The 20,625-nt window shown below is 33.6% G+C and overlaps 2 protein-coding genes across 4 annotated transcripts; one reads left to right on the top strand and one right to left on the bottom strand.

Moving 5' to 3' along the window:
- Positions 1-1,637: 1,637 nt before the first annotated feature.
- On the top strand, positions 1,638-6,734 carry LOC107774640 (vesicle-associated protein 2-2). 3 transcript variants are annotated; one of them, XM_016594239.2, is made up of 10 exons: positions 1,638-1,869; positions 3,051-3,112; positions 3,784-3,854; positions 3,976-4,057; positions 4,561-4,676; positions 4,748-4,930; positions 5,214-5,330; positions 5,429-5,788; positions 6,040-6,117; positions 6,382-6,734. In XM_016594239.2, exons 2-10 carry the CDS (start codon positions 3,061-3,063, stop codon positions 6,493-6,495), a joined length of 1,173 nt encoding a protein of 390 aa, XP_016449725.1. In that variant the 5' UTR covers positions 1,638-1,869; positions 3,051-3,060; the 3' UTR covers positions 6,496-6,734. The 3 variants fall into 3 exon arrangements, with proteins under 3 accessions (XP_016449725.1, XP_016449724.1, XP_016449726.1); XM_016594238.2 differs by having other exon boundaries at positions 5,214-5,351; XM_016594240.2 differs by lacking the exon at positions 5,214-5,330 and having other exon boundaries at positions 1,643-1,869.
- A 2,576-nt stretch (positions 6,735-9,310) lies between these two features.
- Positions 9,311-15,306, bottom strand: LOC107774641 (sodium/hydrogen exchanger 1-like). Its single transcript, XM_016594241.2, has 15 exons — positions 14,774-15,306; positions 14,102-14,405; positions 13,872-13,990; positions 12,696-12,793; positions 12,520-12,579; positions 12,380-12,426; positions 12,071-12,265; positions 11,909-11,955; positions 11,578-11,644; positions 11,341-11,441; positions 11,133-11,234; positions 10,885-11,023; positions 10,743-10,805; positions 10,548-10,631; positions 9,311-9,918 (listed from the first exon to the last, which is right to left on the bottom strand). The coding sequence occupies exons 2-15, from the start codon at positions 14,276-14,278 to the stop codon at positions 9,601-9,603; spliced, it is 1,617 nt and encodes a 538-aa protein (XP_016449727.1). The 5' UTR covers positions 14,279-14,405; positions 14,774-15,306; the 3' UTR covers positions 9,311-9,600.
- Between the last annotated feature and the right edge of the window lie 5,319 nt (positions 15,307-20,625).

The raw sequence follows: 20,625 nt of genomic DNA, 5'->3' as shown, positions 1-20,625 counted from the left end.
AGAGGAAGAGATACTTGCTTAAATAATAATAACAACAACAACAACAATAATAATAATAATGATAATAATAATAGTGTCATATAAAATGAAGCAGAGATAAAGTATATGGTACATATACAAAATTCTAAATTCGTATACAAGTTTCAATAGTTAGAATATTGAAAAGCAATCTTAGGTGTTATTTTCCTTTATTCAAAAGCTTTACCTTTTCAAGAAGAGGAAAAAAATAACCATTTGAAAACCAAAAGAAGTTCAGAAATATTAAAGTGATGCGGAAAATGCACGTGGATATAGCTATTAAAGTGCTTTCAAGAAGAAAAAAATTCAAAAAAGAAGAAAAGAAAGAATCACCAAGTTTTTTTTTTCAAGTTGATTGGAAGAAATAAAGTTATGAGCGAAACAACTCGATTACTTTAGATAATCAAACGCTAAGTTGATTTTGGTACCATCTCCACCTTTTTGCCTTTAACACGAAGTTATGAACACTATCTTTTTGCTACCTAATTACAATAAGAGCAACAAAAAAATGTTATTACTTTGCTGTTATTTAAACTAATATTTAATATTTATTATCAGCAACAATATTCAAATTTTAATATATCCATTTTACACAATGTATAGAAGTTATCTATGTTACATATTGAGACTTTGTGTGTGTGATATCAAATATCAAATACTTGTCAAAATGTGTTAATTTTGTTTGATTGGACAAAGATTGAACAAACAATTTAGCATTTCTTTTTTTGATATAAACTTATTAATTTGGCGCACACTGATGATTTAAGTTATTATCCCTTCCGATACTAAATTTTCACACACATGTATAGCTCTCTTCTCTCTCACTCACAGATGAACTAACTTCTTAAATAAGATTGATTAATTATAACTTATTTCAACGTTTTAGTCAAAATTAGTCAAAACATGATCCGTTAAAGGAAGTTGATACACTTGATTATAATTAAGTTTATAGCAGTGCTACTTCCATCCTACTCAAGGGAAGTACAAACAGCTCCAGCACAACATTTAACATTAAAGAACTAATCTAGCAAATACTCCACTAATCCACATTTATTTGAGCAGATTTCTCTTATTAATTGACAGTTATTTGACTCTTTTTTAGAGCTAAATTGAGTGAAAATAATTTACGCTCTCCAAGTTTATTTTAAAAATCAAACCCTTTTAACTATATGAATAATAGACGGTCTACCCCTTTTATCCTAAATAATATTTATTTTGTCCTTGACATTTCAATCCTCTATATGTAATATATTTTTATATTATACGAGTATGTGATATTTTCCCCTATTGGCAGTTAGTTTACTCATTTTGTGAGCTAAATGAGACCAAATTAGTTTAACTTTTTAAAAAACTAAAAACAAATATAGTTAGATATATACTAAGATATTATAAGTCGCAAATATTAACATCTCAAAAATCTTAAGAAGCTAAAAGTGCTGACTATTATGCACATATCGATGTCATCGGCGTGGAAAGGAAAAAAACAATTATAGCCCACATTAATTGGTGAAAAATTCTATATTTAGAAGGACTAATTATTTATAATAAAAAAATATGATATATATTTATTTTACCAAATTCAAATTATACACGTAAAGCTGGAAGGAAGGGAAAAAAGTGAAGACCAAAAGACAAAGGCAGCATTAATAAATAATACATAGAACGCAGAGAGAGAGAGAGAGAGAGAGCAACCGCTCCATTCCCTCATTCTTTCGCTTCAAGTCTTCACTACGAGTGTCTCAGATCACCTACTTTCTTTCTCTCTATATAAGTATATAATCAACTCCGTTACAATTGGCTTTTACCAGAAGAGGACGATTTCGTGATTTCGTCTTACGAGTTTGAATTTCTGTAAGTAATCATTTGGATTTGATTTCACTTAATTAGTCGTTTTTAGTTGTTCATTTGTTCTTTTGATTACTTCGTCAATGTAGTTTTTGCATCTGAATTTGAACTTTCACTTGACGATTTTCTACGATTGTGATTTCTCTGATTCCAAGCTTCAAATTAACTACTTACCACAACGCACGCATCCTGAATTTGAAATCAGTTGATGCACAGTCATATACATATGCGTGAGAGAGAGAGAGAGAGAGAGAGAGAGAGAGAGAGAGAGAGAGAGAGAGAGAGAGAGAGAGAGAGAGAGAGAGAGAGAGAGAGAGAGAGAGAGAGAGAGATCTAATTTCTATTTGTTGACTGTTTCTCTGTAAATAAGCACTGGCTTTGGTGTTCCTTGTTATTATGCTTTTATTTATAAAAAAAATATTTTTGTTGATTCCTTGTTTGATTGCTTGATCACTTTGTTGGAATTTTTGCATCTGATACTGGACTCATATTTACATTTTGCACTACAGCGATTTGTTTTATTCAAATTTATTTACATATGTGACGATAGAAAGTAGCTGATTATGTGTATCGCTGGTGTTAAGTAAAGCACTGGTTTAATGTACAAACTTATTTACATTTTAGACTAACGTGGTTCCTTTGATTCAAAAATTTCCTGGTGTTTTCTTGCTTAAAGCCTTAAAATACATATATGTGAAGATAAAAAGTAGGTAAATTATGCATATCGATGGTGTTAAGTAAAGCACTGGTTTTATGTACAAATTTATTTTGCACTCGGATAAGCTGGCAGTGAGACTGGTTAATTCTGATTTGGATCTATTAAGTTGAAGGCATGTACTATAAGAGGTAAATTTAGGATTTTATATTTATGGGTTCCTAAAGTGACGTCAAGTCTTCAACATAATGTACAATAATAACTGGGTTCGTAGTAAAATATTTATAGATATTTAGTGGATATTTTAATACATATATAAGGTTTGGGAAAAAGCTACTGGGTTCACGTGAACCCATAGGTTACACTGTAGATCCACCTCTGACTATAAGCACCTGTTTATGTTTTCTGTAGGCCATCCTTCCTCGTCCCTTTTTTCTCATTTTTCTCCTGTGTTGTTTTCTGTTTTGCCTTATTTAGTAGCTTATTACTTCTTCTCGTTTAAATCATGTGTATTGTACTACTATGATTGCAGGTGAAGAACAATGACGAACACACAACTAGTGGAGATTCAACCTCATGAGCTCAAGTTCACATGTAAGTACTTGAAACCTTGCATTTACTTCCTCACAAAACTAACATGGAACGAAAATTAGAATGAAAAGATGGGGTACGCTTGACATTTTCTGGCTAGTACTCTCGATGCCCTTCAATTGCATTGAGTACTAAAACTTTTAATCTAAATAAATGAAAGCATCACCATCTGCTAAACCCAAGAATACATGCTACTTAATTGAATCAATGTACCGAGTTGGCTTTGTTATGTACTACTATTCCGAGTGGTGGTGACTGCTTTTCGACTACATTAAGCTGAGGAAGCCTGTTGTGGTTGCATATTTTTCTTGCATTAATAGATGTGTGTCTCTTTCATTGCTTGTAATAGTTTTCAGTAGTACCGAAAAGGAAATTATTTAAGAGGTTGCTTAAATTTTTTTATGCCCTACTTGGGTTGAAAGATAAAAAAGGTAATTACTGGATGGTAATTATCTTATCTATCATTTATCACTATATGACTTTTAGCCAAATAAGAAATGTTCTTATAACACCTTCATGGTTCAAGAGGAAGACAGTTCAATAAAGAGTTAACCTTTTGAGACTTATTGGGATACATCAAAGATGTTTGCTTATTCTTGAGTTAGGCTTCATATGCATCTATTATATTGTTTTGGATTAAAGGATGTGCTTCTAACTCCTATCTTTGCTTTTAGTTGAGGTGAAGAAACAAAGTTCATGTGCAGTTCACCTAGCTAATATAACAGACCAATATGTAGCTTTCAAGGTATGGTAATTTTGTCGAAAAGGGATTCACATGAACTCCTTAGAAAATAAGATACATGCAAAGCTGTCCCTTATTGAGATTAAGAGAAAGGCCATCCAACTCTGTACTTTTTCTTTTACAGGTGAAGACCACATCACCTAAGAAATACTGTGTCCGGCCAAATATAGGTGTTATCAAACCAAAGTCGACATATGACTTCACAGGTATATAGAATTTCCTTTTCTAGTTTTTATTCGTTGACAACGATAAAGTCAATTATCCCTGCATTGCTAAGCATGCTTCCTTCAAGTGAGTAGTCATCTATGAGTTTGGGAGCAAAGATATTGCAGGAAAATAGATGTAGCTTCTGTTAGTGCTCCTGCTTACTGAATCATTTTAGTGATATAAACGTCAATGTGTGGAGAGCAGCAATACGTGAGAGGAAGTTTCATTCAACTAATTTTTCTCCTTTCAATGCTCATGCTTGATATTGGCAGTTTGAGGTTCTGGTGATTTGACCTATCGAGATGACTTTACAAAATATTGTCAAGTCAGATTTGACCCTGAATAGTAGTTATCTCATATTTGACCTCGAACACAAATACTCCATAGTAAAACTAGTCCAACCAAGCAAAAATTGTGTCGAACTTTGGCTCTACTGGTTGATTAAGACCCGGTCAAAACAACATTCTTCAGTTTCTAATCCTGACGTTATCTTGAGATGCAGTTACAATGCAAGCTCAGAGGACCCTTCCATCTGATATGCCATGCAAGGATAAATTTTTGATTCAGAGCACAGTTGTCCCTTTTGGAACTAATGAAGAAGAAATTACACCCAGCATGGTAAAACTTGCAATGCCTTATCTGAATCAACTATTTTATTTTCTCATTTTCATTTTGTGTTTTTTTGCCAGTTCAACAAAGACAATAGAAAATCTATTGAAGAGTGCAAATTAAGGGTTGTCCTGGTTAGTCCACCCAACTCTCCAGTTCTGCAGCCAGCTAATGGAGTTTCCAAGCAAGGTGCACCTATTGAGACTTCAATGCAACAGGAAAATTTTCCAAGTGGTGTTGAAAATCTTCCTCCAGCTCAAACTGTAAGTTGCATTATCATCACTTTTTACTCTCCTATATGGAAGTGCCTTCCAGGATTTCGGTATTTAATTATCTGATAAAAACCATAGAGGATGTCAACTAGTGAATTACTGGTTGGTCATGCCCTGCATATTTCCGTAACTTTTGGTCAGCTAATAAACTTTGGTGACGTTAATTTTTGGTGAGATTGGTCATTGTCATCAAGAGTAAAACATATTATCCTGAGACATTTCCTTTATTGAAACTGTGATAATCCAGTAGTAAAAGTTTTCTTCCCAAACACAGGTGGGTAAGAACAACAAGGATATTAAATTTGAGGAAGAAACAGAGGAGCCAAGATTGGGAAAAATTGTGGACTTAGGTTTGAACTTTGCAAAAAATACAGAGTCCGATACTGATGAGGTTGTTGAAACAATATGTCAAGTATGTGTAAAAGACGTTTATATAATGACAATTTTTTGAACTGTGACGATCTATTAGACAATTGCTTCTCAATGCAGGTGGTTGAGAACAGCAAGGGTGCAGATTTTGTTGCAGAAGAAGAGGAGCCAAACTTGGCAAAGACTGTGGAAGACGTCAAGTTGAATTCTCCTAAGAATCGGGAGTCCAATATCAATGAGGTTGTCAAATCAAGACATCTGAACATGGAGACAACAAAATTGACACTATCCAAAGATGTTGAGGAGGAGCTAAAGTCTGTGGAAGATGCCAAGTTGAATTCTCCTAAGAATGGGAAGTCCAATACCGATGAGCTTGTCAAACCAAGACATCTGAACATGGAGACAACAAAATTATCACTATCCAAAGATGTTGAGGAGCTTAAGTCTAAGATAAATTCACTGGATTCTCAGCTAATTGAGGTTAGTCTTTTTGTACTAGATTCTGGTACTTTACAATTTGAGTAATTGGTTATGCACTAACACCTCATCCTTCAATATCTATTGAACTGGTATTGACTTGTCAGAAAGCAACTGTTAAAGTAGCCTGCAGAAATCCAACCCCCCCCCCCTCTTCCCCGGGTGCTGAATTAATAATGATCCTCTAGCAATCCTGTGGCCTAGCATTTCGTTATGAAACAAAGAGTTGGAACTTGATTAGAATTCTCTTACAGGCTGAATGCATAATTGCAAAGTTTAAAGAAGAGAAGCGAAGTACCATCAAAGACATGGAAACTTTGAAACAAGAATTGGTTAGTGACTCTCTACACCTTTCTCTCTTGCTTTGTACTCTTCCTGGTATATCTTGTGCTTTCCATCTAACAAAATATCTTCTTTAGCTAAAGTGACTTCATAATAAGCTGAAGTCCCATTGAAACAATCAGACTTTTTCTGTGCCGTTTCTTTATTATGAAGCGGAAATAGTTTCGCCTAATTCTTCTGCATACGAACGTGGGATCATATTGACCTCAAGGCTGTGTCTAACTTCTAAAATTTGAATCTATCATTTCTTACAGGCATTACTAAGGACGAAGAGTGTTGGAAGGAAAGCTCAAGTTGGTTTCCCGCCGTTATTCCTTTGCATGGTTGCGTTCATTTGTTTCACCATTGGGTATCTTCTACGTGCTTAACAAGGATTTTTTTTCTGTCTTTTTGCTATATTGTAACTGTTTAGGAACTTACTGTATCTTCAGCATATTAACATTGCCTCTTTTTTTAGCCGTCAACCTAACGAGCTAGTGAAAATGGTGGATGTATGTAGATGGAATTCATAATGAAAAAGAATCTTTCAATAAAGAATTACTAATAGTTATGTACCCTGAAAGCACCTTGCTGGAGCTGTCGAAATGTCAATTGGGTTGGTTTAATATTTCCTGCTCATTTCTTAACTTGGTATATCTTCAACCCATTAATAACTAGAAATACCTTGACATGCCCAAAAATGAATTTCTTTTTGTTTTCCACATGGTTAATCCGTCTGGTGTAGGAAAAGTTAAACTGGCAACAGTGACTGAAACTATATGAATTTGAACTTTTGATGTGTGATTCGAGTTGTGGCCTTTGGCCACTGCACAAAATCTCCTTGAGGATTTTCTTTTTTATACCCCGATTGGTCCGTCATCGATAAAAAAAGGCAGTAGCATATGAGAAATAAACACTTCTCCGAAAAGTTTTATCCATGTAATTCCAGTTTAACGATAGATAGTAAAAGTTGATAAACCCTTTCGCTAGCAGTCAACTGGAAATGATGTTGAACTGAGCACTAATTCAAAATCGTTAAGATCTCTACAGAGGAACACACACATTAAGTCCTATTTCAGCTCTCACGGTTTTTCTTTCCTCTGTCCTTCTCTGATCTTTTAAAATAGTAGAATTTAAAAAAATAAAATTAAAAAAAAATCTAACGAGAAAATTCATGTAAGTTGCCGGCCGAACATAGCACCAGACGGATATACAGTTTGCTGATTGTATTCTTAGATTGGTATATGCCAGAGATAATATAATTGTTCACTAGCTTTTCGAAGTCATTGTTGATTATTAAGCCATTGCAAGCCATCACTTCCATACCACCAAAAGTTGTGGTTTAGTAGTAAGTGCTCTTCCAGATATTTCAAATTTGAGCATCGAGTATGGCGTTGTTTACCCTCCACCATCGGACTTTTTGCTGCGAATCCAAATTTATAGAAAAATGGGTACCGAACACCGGATGACAAAGCTAAAAAAAAAATCACTTCCACAAAATACAATAAAAGTACGCTTGATCATGTTTTCGAGCTCTAGGTATGGAGTCGTCTTTGGAAGAAAGCGTTTTACCCAAAGTGGGACTTATTCGTGCGAATTCAGATCAATCACAAAGTAGGTATCAAACACCTACTGGGGAAACCAAAAAAAATTATTTCCTTAAAATACACTAAAATTACCGGGGTTGTGATAGAAAAAGATGTGGCACTTTCTAAAGGAGGAATCAGACTAGGTTCTAGAAGAGGAAGTGTAGCTGGCACGTTGAACCATGTCTGTCGATGGTGAAAGATAGCTTAAAGTGAGGGCTCCGAAAATAGTATTTCTCAACTGTCGATCGACGTGACAATCATGCCTCTTGACAGAGCTTTTTTCTTTTAACCTCCCAATAAACGAAAAAGAATTTCTGGTGACACAAAAGTTGTGCTCAGCGCTCTCTTTCCTATTCCACTGCGCTAAGTGGTCTTTTCCTTTCTTGCTGGATGACTACTATGGAAAAAGAAGGCGACTATTCCTAGTCTCTGGTCAATCCATATTGATGCTAGAAGAGTTATTCCCGCCGCCCACCCGAAAGAGACGAGGAAGACTAATCGTCGTCCTGCACAAACTTACCAAGGATTTCTCCATTCCCATGGCTCGAAATCGAGACCTTTGGTTAAAGGTCGAGCAACCTCATCCATTGCACGTCTTTAACTTGTGACTGAACACAACAAGTTATAACCTAAATAAACTTGCCCACATCCCGTGTCACATGTACATCAAACCAATAAATGCAAAACATGCAAGTATATATACACTATGATATGTATTATAACCCCCAATAGCAAATAAGAAAAACTAGAATTACTACACAGAATTTTGTTCTTCATCTGCCATGTCACTCTTTGGATTCTGCATTTATTTTTTTCATGTTCTTTGTGACGATCCGAAACCTCGAAATTAGATTTTTAAGGACAAAATGATAATTTGACTGAACCTGTAGGTTCGCGCCGTCATTTACGACTTTGTGGGGTGTCACATATCCTGCAGTCACCAGCCTGGCCCCCTTCCTCAAAAGTAGCTTGATGCCGAACCACTCCCAAGGCGAATAATGCCCTAGGGGCCGACCTGGCACCAACCGTCCGAGACTCTTCTCTGTTTACTGCTACCGATCATAAATAAGCAAGGACAAGGACCAAGGCTTAGGATAAAGAAGCTAAAGAAGAGAATCTTAAGCGCTTTACTAATAACATATATAGCTCTGACTTCTTGACCTATCATATAAACATGAACTATTGCAAGCATGTACAAACTTCGGAATTTCATCTAATCACGCCTCAATGTTTTTTCCAAATTGCAAGTAGTTCTTGCAAACGTGATCGTTTCTAGTCATTGAAAATGCTATCATGATCCTAGTCAGATGCACTTGGCTCAACTACTCTGCGAGTATTTCTTCTTCCTAAAATGCTTGTGTACTTAAGTGCTAAAATGGTATGAGGAAGAGATAGATCTCACGCACAGAATTGAGAACTTTTAAATTAAGCTAGAAAGATTTTTTTTTAAACAGTAGTGCACTGACGAAGGTCAACAGGAATTTGGTATCAGTCTCTTCTCCACAATGGGAACGTTACAACCATGTGAAATCTACATATCAAAAACAAATCTCTAACCTGTAGGAAATTTTACAAGATAATTAAGCTAACTATGCCACAAAGCCTACAGAATATAGACCTATTTGGTGTTTTGATAAATTATCAAAAAAGAAAAAATTGTAAGGGAGAAAACCTCTAGGAATTCCCCACAGAAATTGTCAGCAATGACCAAAAGCGAGAACTGAGATGAAAACATGATCACCAAAATGAATATACTTATTTGCAACCTATAAACTAGACAACCCCTTTTTAACCACATGAAAACACTCAAAAGATATTGACATAAAACAAAACCTCAAACCCAAAAAGCTTGCCACCTTCCCTCTCCAAGGCCGAAACGTACAATCTGCATCTCCATCAGTGCGATTAATGATCACTTGGTTCAGTCGGTGATCCTGGAACAAAAGGTACAAAACCTCGTCCACCGAAAACGGGACGCATGAATGCATTGTCAAATTTTCTCCAGTAACGATGCACAGTGTGAGATGGGGTTGATAGGAGCATCCGCAAACTGTTGGGACGGGGTATATGTTGGCCCAGATCAGCTTCTGAGTCTTGTGCACTGTCAAGGAGTGGCACAATGAAGGATTTTGGGGTCGTTGGTTCAGAAGAGATCATTCTGGTCAAGTGTTTTGGTGAGGGTAGCATAAATCTAATTAAAGGTTTTGTCATCAACCCAAACACCTGTAAAGGCCAAAAACAGTACGTTAAAAATCCTTCTAAATGTTTCGCTTTTCCTCGGTATTTCTTTTTTTTTTTCCACGAAATGTTTCTAGTTGAAAGAATGAGATCCTAGAGAAGTCATTGCTTGGGTTGGATGAATCATTTGAATCAGGGAAAGCAGTTATTCTCCACAAAATGTTTAACATCTGGTAAACTAAAACCATTTATGGTATAAATCACTCTATGCTGCTACAGATTGCCACACAGGCTATGGTTCCAAGCCTATATCCTAGACGCATAACCCGTCAAACCCATGAATTGTAGCAGGAAAACACGGGTTAGAAAGTATCAGACAAGTGCTAGAGGAATGTTACCACTCTGTTTGGTTCAAATTTTTGTTTGAAAGCATGTCATTTAAGTCCCAGAAAAAATTTGTGATGCAGTTTCTTATTGGGACCGTGAAGGCGCACATTTTGGTGTAAATGTTGCCACTCTGATTGGTTCAAAATTTTGTTTGAAAGCATGTCATTGAAGTCCCAGAAATATTTGTGATGCTCAGTTTCTTATTGGGACCGTGAAGGCGCACCTTTTGGTGTATGTTTCACTACTTCATGCATGTCAAATGTATACAGAAAGTTAAGATATCTTACCCCTGTGCTGAAAAGGACAACAGTGATGGTACTCGTGATCATTATTGCATTACCACGTAACTGAGTATGACCTCCTCTGGTAAACTGCAAGCATAATTAAGTAATCAGTCAGAAAATTGTCTTAATACTATATGCAACGTGAAAAGAGAACCACCAAATTTGATACCAGAGTAATATCAGATGCTAGTATTTTACCTGATTATAAGCCAGAGCCACTGAAACAGCACCTCGCATAAGTCCAGCCCACCATATTACAATCTGCAAAATCAGCAAAGGGATAAAATGAGAGGCCATATGACTTGAGGGGCTTAGCGTAACAACAGTTATTAACACATACTTGCTTGTTAAAGCCAATCTTCTCCTCTGGAGACTTCTTGGTCAAGTTGGACAAAAATGACAAGGGGAAAACAAAGGCTGCCCTTCCAACCATAACAAGACCCAACAGTATTGAGCTAACTTGAACTGATATTCCAGGACTGCAAATAAATTGAAAAAAAAAAAAAAAAACATCAATCATGTTTAAAGCTTTCGCCACTTACATTAATCAATAGTATATGATGAACTTCAATGACATAGAAACTTCACCTGTCGCTTACAAATTTCCACTTCTCAATGTCTAAAGCATCCATACCAACATAAAGGAATATGAATATCTCAGCAATAAATGACAATGTAGCAAAAGCGTGCCTGGGAAACAGTTGAAGAGAATATGTTAGAATTCAACCATCTTATGCAAAAAGAGGAGCAATTGAATACACTCCATCAATATGGTTCTAAAGGCTGTATGACATACTTGGTGGTCACTCTTGAGCTCTCAGTCACATTATGCCAGGTGTAGTGAGACATCACGATGCCACAGAAAAACACAGTGAGGATTGCACTTAAATAGAATAACTGCAATCAATGTAGCTTCAGACTTTCAGTATGCTATATAACCATATCTAAAATAAACATCTCCAAGAAAGGAAGTGATTCGATTTTCTTATAGAAAGAGAAAAAGGTTAGCAAGCCACTTAGTCAAGAAACTTACTTCAGCAAGCAGGTATGATAGATAAGCCATGAGTATCATTATAGCAACCTCACGATCAGTGGAGTGCCTGGAGTTCATCAAGAAGTCATCAAAGCCCATTATGAGAAGACAATATATTTCCCGTCTCTCATGTAAGCTTAAAATTGTGCAATATAACAGAACACAAATTTCTAAGAAGGCAACGGTAGCCAGTTCTCTTGACTAGTCTTTCCCACAAGCCCCAGTTACCAACTTCAGGACAAATATGTATATCCCAAATATTTGCCAACTGCAACTACCTAGCAAGAGCATACAAAGGAATATTTATTTGTAAAAATAAATACACACGAACCTTCCAAAGTAGAGTTTTTTAATTATATAGGCGCTCAGTAGACCAGCCTGCACCAGGGAAATAATCAAATGTCAGTCTTGTGTCAATAGTGCAATGCATGTGCACATGCAGAGAGAGAGAGAGGACGCACAAGCATGCGCAGAGAAAGAGAGAGAGACTCACAACAACCCCTAAGATGGTGCTTGAAGCAAACAAGTACAGAAAATTTCCAACTAATTGCAGAGCTTTGCTTGTGTTGATATGAGATAAGTCAAAGTTCTGGACAGCATTGAACAGAACCACAGATGTGGCATCATTCACAACACCTTCCCCAAACACCAGACTGTACAATAAGGGTGTGTCATCCTGACTAAGCACCTACACATTTCCAAATAGAAAATGCCTGATTAGTTAGAGTGCCAGCAAGTTTGACCAGCCTAAAATGCTATGACTTAATAGTTTTTTTATTGGGTAAGTACGACTTATACTTACTTGTAAGGTGCAAACAGAATCCGTTGCAGAGAAGATTGCTCCAATTGCTGGAAAGGAAAAGAGATAGATGAGAGACAAGCAGAGAAGTTATCAATCACAATTTCGAAAATAAATAACATAGAGGAAAAGGCAAGAAGTACCAAGGTAATCTCCAATATCAAGGTCTCCAATGTTCATTTTCTTGAAAATGCCAATGGCACCTGATCATGAAAATAGACATTATTACTAATGGCTGAATCATGAGTGTAAAAAGTTCTATGAAGCTTCCTACATTGGGAAATGAAAAACAGAAGATGGAAAGGATAGAAATACACACCAAATGATATGATAATGAATGATATCAAGGTGCCAACTGCTCCAAAAAGCATGATGGTGCTGAAATTGCGGAAGAATGATTTCTTTTTCACCTGGAACCTGAGGAATAGAGTAATATGGAGAAAATTAACTCATCGCGATACTTCTGAACAATTTAAAACCTAGTCAAGTTAAACAAATATCACATGCTAGTATGCTACTGAGTAGCTTGCCATTTAAAATGTCAATGAGTTCACAAGACCACAAGAACTTCAACATCGTAATGAAAGAAGTATTAGGTTTTCGGTATGACCGAAGCCATGTTTCATGGAAAATGTTTTCCTAAAAACTGTTTTCCAATAATTATATTTTCTGGAAAGTGTTCTTTGGTGTTTAGTTGGTGGTGGAAAAAAGCTTTCGTCAAAAATATATATTCAATATTAATAGCAATATTAGCAAATTCGAGAGTTTTTTGATGAAACTTTTGAGTACTAAACATCAGTAACAATGTCTAAGTGTTACTTTAAGCAAGTAATATGAAATTAAAAATTGAGATGGTTCTATGAAAAATGATTTCCGCCTATCATTTCTGGCAACCAAACACAAGAAAATAACTTCCTCATGGAAAGCATTTTCCTCGAAAATGATTTCCGTCATACTAGACAAAAGCTTAAAATCAGTTGATTAGAGCTCAGAAATTTGCTAGGTAAAATTTCCTGAACTGATAGAAAACCTGACAAGCTCTGAGAACCAACCCTAATATAGGAAAGAAAACCTTCAATTAAGAAGTTAGTAAGCTCCACATGAGAACCTATGAATGGCTTAAGAAGTTTATCAAACATCTGGAACCCAAGAAAGTTAGCATTTTAGCAACTAGTTATTGATTCAACCAGCTATTTCTTTTTATCAGAAACAAACAGCTGACATTATCCCAGAAACAGAAGAATTTCTATTTCATTTATCTGATAGAGATGGAAAAGCAACCCAATAAGACATAACTGAAAATGTACATCAAGCAATGCTAAAAGGTACAGCATTTTGGACCCTAAGCTTTTAATGAAAATGCATTAGTTACATCCAAGCAGTCTTTAAGTAGTTATTGTCGTTCATTGTAATCGCTGTAGAAACATTATAATAGACTGCACAAGTAACATCTTGTTCTCAGGAAAGGTCAAATACTTTTAAATGCAAAACCTACCCAGCATTAAAAATGATCGGTGGAAGAAGGTAAATGAAGAAAAGATCTTCGCTGAACACTAAAATACGAGAGTTCTTTCCGCCACTTATTAGTAGAATAACAACTCCAGTGCAAAGACCCTGTCATCCAAAGGTGAAGCCACAAACACATATACTAAGATCAGTTTATTTTCAATCACAGAAAAGCTTTCCAGCACAAAAGAAGTTGATATTAACGAAAAATGAACTCACAATCAAGAGGGCAGTTATGGACTCATTCATCCATCTATTTTCCTCCAACAAATGACCGACCACGATACACGCGCAGATAAGTGCAACAAATAAGTTTATTGACACCACCGATTGATGATCAGAAGTTGATAACCTGTTCATAATATTTCCCAGCAACATCCCAACGTCGAAAGCCATTTTCGAAGGAATTCAATTCACCAGAATACTTGTGAAATTTTTCACAATCTATAAGTTTTCCTCTTTTTAATCAACTGAACTTCCAAGCTACAATCTTTGACAGCCTTACACCAAAATAGACCACTCCCTGCTACAAACCAATAACGCAATTATTCTCATATCACAAAATTAACAAATTCTCAACAATTACAAAAATTAAAAATACTTCAAATACGCATATAATATAGAAGCGTAGAAATCCAGCTAAGACATTTACGTGCTTACATAGGCGCGTGGGGATAGAAAAAATAGAAAAGTAAGAAAGTCACAAGCCAAGATCAACACTAGCCACATGAATTAAACTCTACAAACTCCTACATATATTCTTTCTTTTTTTCATTTTGAAAGACCATTTGTATATAAGCAAAGGCACATATCATAAACTAAAAACAACAAATAGAAAAACAAAAAATCAAAAAATCAAATAAAAAATGAATGAAGATATCAAAACTTTACCGATCAAAATTGCAGTCAAAACGGCGTCGAATTGAGCTTAGAGAAGCACTGAAAATTCAAATTCAATCAGATCTCAGATTATATTTTAGCAAAAACTCAAACTGCTGCAAATTCTTCAGCAACAGCGTTTTTGCTAAAAAAACACAATATTTTCTCCCACTTTTGGTTCGCTAAAACTCGAATTACGGAAAAGGAAATGAAGCGCACAGATAAAAGGAAATCACAGCTCCAAAACTTTTAAAAACCAAAGGCGCAATTCAGCACCAAATTCTAGCGCTCAAATAATTAAACAATTGAACGCCTGTGAAAATGAAGCACAAAATTAAAGCCAAAATTACAACCAATTCGAAAACTGATAGAGGAAAGTTCGAGAAAGAAATTTGATAAAGGGATCAGAAAGGAGAGGATTGATTCAAGCGAAAAAAGGACAGATGAAATGAAATTAGAAGGCGAATTTATAGTTTGGGTGTAATCACAGAGAGACTGGTCTTTAAAAACACGTTAGATTCATTATCACCGTTGATTGATTTAATTGTGATGACCTGGCTTGATTTGTGTCTATTTTGTCAGTTAATCTGAGCTTGATTTTTCCAAGTAAACCAACCGAAAACAAAAAACAAGTAGGCAATTACCTAACGAAGAGATCAATATTAAAACATATGATAGTATTATTTTATATTTGAAAATAATAATTTTAAATTTTTTATTTTACTCATAATAATTTATAACCACAAAAATCTCATAATTAAATTTACAAAAATAAATTTGTATTATATTGAAAATTATGTTTTTCTTCTCTAACTTTTATTTATATAAAATATCTTTCAATTCAACATACGTAGTATTACTACATTTTGTCGTTCGGTCAGTGGCGGAGCTACATGCACCCAAGGAGATTTCTTCGTCAGAAAATTATACTATTTAGCTCGATAATTTTAAAAAATATATATATATATATTATATAATGACACCCCTTAATTTTTTACTGAGTTTATTTCTTTATATTTTGACTCCCCTTAATGAAAATTCAGGCTCCGCCACTGCGTTCGGAACAATTAAAAACAAGTTACGTATACTATCTGTACAGGTCAGTCTGATTGATTTTCCTCTTTTTTGTGCTCTATATTCATCATAAATTTAAATTCAATGTTTTTTAAATCCTGGTGCATAATTGTCATAATTGTAATATTTTTCTCTTAATTTTGTGAGGGGAAAAGGTTAAAAAGGAAAAGAACATAAAAGAGTTCGTGCAAATACAGTTCAGTAACTAATATATATACGTACTATTTTTTTTTCTTCAGAAAGTTGTACTTAATTAATTAATTAACCGTAAAAAATTGCACGGGGCGCCTTATTTGGTCGGCTATTATTTAAATGAATGGAGAAGAAGAGGGAGAAAGGGACCCACTATTGCGATGATTGTGTCCTTTCGAATCTTAGGCTGTATGTATTACTGGAAATTTTATAATTAATGCGCCTTTTCGCTGCACCTTTTCGCTTTTAGCCACGACTGATGCCGTTTATACTTCTTTTTTTCACGTTTACTTTACCACAAGTGAAAAAGATTAATCTTAGATGATTTGGAAATTTAAATATATTTCTAGACAGTTATTTAAATTCAATTAATATTAATTAAAAAATTTACTACATTACTGACTTGATTGTTTAGATGGTCACTTAATTTGGGAGAACTGGCCATCAAAGTAAGAATTACTTTAATCTACCTAAATAACTCCATTATAAATGTCATTTGTATCGGATTTTGTATTTTCAGTGAGATTTAATAACCTGACAAATTTAATTTAAAAATAATAGTTAAATACTAATTACGAATATAGATCAATTTAGAACCCAACCCAATCCTAAATCGACACAATACATGACCCGACCCATCCCCTTTTTAAACTTGTCACGTTATTAAATTGCACTAAAAAGATACAAAATTCGATAAAGATAGCCATTGAAACTAATTAGGTAAGATAAAGTGAATTCAATTTGAGTGACAATCTAAGCAATTAACTCTACATTTACTATGCTTATACTTTATAATAAAATGTTTGGCTTGTCGGAGAATAATTTTGTTATGACAAAAGTTATTATGTAGAAAAAATCATATTATTTACTCCATCATTAAAGTGTAAGTTAAGGGTTTTCAAGAGTATAATACTTTTATGTTTGATATTTTTCACATTAAAATCTACAAATTGATATCTACTGAACTTTTGAAGGTTATTTAGTTGTTGTTTAATCATATATGAATCAATAATTATTTGTTGATCTACGATTCAAATAAATATTTTTAAATCTTGATGAAACTATATATCTTATCTAAATCACGGCATAACATGTGGTTTTCATAAAATGATCCCATGTTCATTGATATATTGAAATATGTAACCATATTCAATAATTGCATGTAATTGTTCAAATTAGGTAGCTTGATTTTGAATTTGTTAGTCAAATTATGAATTATCACATATGAACAATCACATGTTGGTTAATGGCTATCCAAAAAAAAAATCCTTACGCTTGTGATAATAAGAAGACAAGTTAGAATTGATTTTTAGAAAAATGATGTGACTAAAAGAAGCAAACAAATTAAATGTGATTTTAACGCATCTACATTATTAGTTAGGAATAAGCTCTTTTCTTTTTTCTCAATAATTGAATTGAACTTTCAAATATATAAGCACAACTTCTTCTCTCATTTCACATGATAATCAGATCTACACAAGGTTGGATAATAGCAGGGCCACTACATGCCCTCTTGTCCATGTCTTTTTTTGTATTTTTCTTATTTCCATATTAAAAGTTTTTTCTATGGTTTTAAATTGTTTGGAAATTAACTGCAAAAGTACAAAATAGTAAAATTGCCAGTTGTCCCGACAACACTAGATGTTTGACAGGTCTTAAGACACCTTCTAATTTTTGTTTGGTAGTAGGACAGCAATTTTCTGTGTCAGAAGAATAATATAAACTCCAAACTGCTCAGAGTAAAATTAATAAGATCAGTTATATTGCTTTTTGGATTACGTTGTAAAAAGCTAGTACTACTTTATAAGTAGGGTTAGAATATTCTATCCCTTTTGGTTGGTTACTTACAGTCGAATAAAGGATCATTTCTACTTGAACTATTATTCACCAGCAGAATTAGCAAAGATCCGTAGTTAACTAAAGCTTTATAGTCTAATAATAATAGCGAAAGTCTTCTACGTAATATGTGAGAGGTCAATTTTTATAGTTTCAGTTCTCATCTCTTTCCCCTGATCTTAAAATTAAATAAAAATAGATTATTATATTCAGTTTGCTGGAAAAGAAGCATGTGTATGTAATTAAAAAAGTTTTGGAAAGAGTGAATCACAATCAGAGGCGACTCGGGATTTTAATGCGATGGAGGCATCAATATTCACTATTATGCTTAATCGGTGTCCCCTAAATGCTTTTAGTTTTCAGGCTATCAAATTATTTATTATTCATATTCAAGGTATATACACATACATATACAAGCCTTTTGTCGACGTTTACGAGATTCGATAACTCTTTAACGTTATACATAGGTTCGCCTTTGATCACAATAGTTGAAAGATAACCAAAATACTATCATACACGAAAGGCACGATGAACATGTTAAAAGAAAAAACAAACAAGTCTCGTATGAAGTAGATGTTGGTTGTGAAGATATATGACACATAATTTTCTTCTACTTTAGATCATGTTGATTGTGTACATATTCCTAATATGTTTAATATTGTTGCTCATAACTCAGCTAAATTTGTATTTCTTTGGCTCATAAAGTGTTTTGGGTGTCAATGTTTACAGCTTGTTTGGATGGTTGTTAAGTATCGTTTCATAATGTATCGTATCGTATTGTATTGTATTATACTGTATCGTTTGATGAATACAATGTTTGGATAGAATGTATTATTTACCGCCATTTCATGGTGTGATGTACTAACAATATTATGAAGAATAAATTTATAATATTATAAAGAAAAAGTAAAAGTTTGGTAGATTGTAAATGATGCTACTCAATATCTTTTGAATATATGATGTCCCTAATGAAATAATTGATCTTTTTAATTTTTTTTTAAAAAACAGATCCATTTTTGTTAGTGGTACTTGCCAGTTGTGCATATAGTACGTACTCTACCAGTTAACTAGATTGATTGATCTGATCTAATCTAGTATTACGACAACAGTACTCACCGTCTTCGATTTGGATGATTTACATGTGTATGTGTAAATTAATTAAAAAAAATATGTCACCGTCCTAAATTACTTTCGCACAAAAAATGGAACGTCTTCTAGTAAGACTAAATGATTCAAGAATAAAAATTAAGAGCTAGCTCTTCTCTCCAACTTATGCATTAAATTATATGAATTCTGAATTTGTCATCAAATTTATAGCTCGTTTAAGTTATGAGTTTGCAATTAAATGTGTATACATATTTAATAAATTTTTTAATATAAATAAAATATCTAAGTAAAAGTTACTGAATTCCTCTGAAACCTATAGTTATTATTGTAGCTTTGCCCTTACTTTTGAGGCTTTACCATAATATTTTGTTGAAGTTGAAAAATTAAGTATTTGAAGTTGAACTTTAAAAAGAGTATATGAAAGTTAGAAATTGTGTTTGGACATAAATTTCATTTGAAAAAGTATTAAAGTTTTATCAAGCATTATTTCACTTAAGATACTCTTTAAACTAATTTTTCATTTTTGAATTTGGTATTTCAAGTTGAAGTTGACATAATGAACAAAATTATAAGAAAAACATGGACTTCATTATTTGCAAATATTATCTATTTGTCAACTTAAGGTCCTTTGGAAAGAAGATAGGCAGTGATACAAAACTAGGAGAGGTTTACTTATAGGGAAGCGTTTGAATACTTCTATAGTTATAATAATTATATTTGGCCACCCAAAATAATGTCTGAATTCGTCGTATTTGACATGTATTTGAACATCAAAATTGGAAAAGTAAACCTCGCGTAGACTTTTATGATAACATATAGAATTAGAAATCTAATTTTAAAAAGGTCTGCAGATAAGATGGAATTATCTTAGATTTGAAGTGTAGGCCATATTATCAAATATCATTTTGCCTTTTGACTACTTTAATTTATTTTGTTTTAATTTGAGGTCGGTTTTAAAAAACTAATCAGTCAACAGGATCGTCACTCGTCCACGTCTTCATTTGAATTAAGCTACCCATGTAGTTTGTGTTGGTGAACTTATGATGTCGTGATAAAATTTTAATATCTAATTAAGTAAGCGATTTAAGATCACAAGTTTAATATCTAATTCTACACTCTTCTAATTTAGTGGTTCAATTCCATTATATTTATACTTATTTAGTATACTTTAATACTTTTTAAATACATACAGTTTAAACTAAAGCTACGAGTTTCAAATTTACCCTAACTCCATTACTAAATCCACTTCTACATCACATAAAGATTTTCTTTCTTTCATAATTACCGCATTCGAGTCAAACTAAATCATATAAATTCAATCAGATAAAGTACTATCTTAGTAGCTTATATCTTTAAAAAATAGTAAGGTTAGTTGAAGTTCAGGTTTACTTCATTACGACTAGAAAAAAGTTATTTCAAATATTAAACTTTGAAGCTAAATTAAATTAGTTCAACTTAGTAGTTTAAAATTAAAATTTTGATATTCAAAACTATACGAAAAGTACTATAAGTTGGATTTTTTCCCATGTCAATACGATTACAAAATATATTTTAAAATATTCGTCAAATTTCATACGGCTTGATTCTCGGTAAGCGAAATATGTCATTTAAATTGAAACGGAGAAAGTACGCTATATAATACTCGACTAACAATC

This window comes from Nicotiana tabacum, chromosome 14 (assembly GCF_000715075.1).
Source record: "Nicotiana tabacum cultivar K326 chromosome 14, ASM71507v2, whole genome shotgun sequence".
Lineage (NCBI taxonomy): Eukaryota > Viridiplantae > Streptophyta > Magnoliopsida > Solanales > Solanaceae > Nicotiana > Nicotiana tabacum.
Note: the sequence above shows the minus strand (reverse complement) of the source record. Positions and strands in the feature narration are given on the sequence as shown.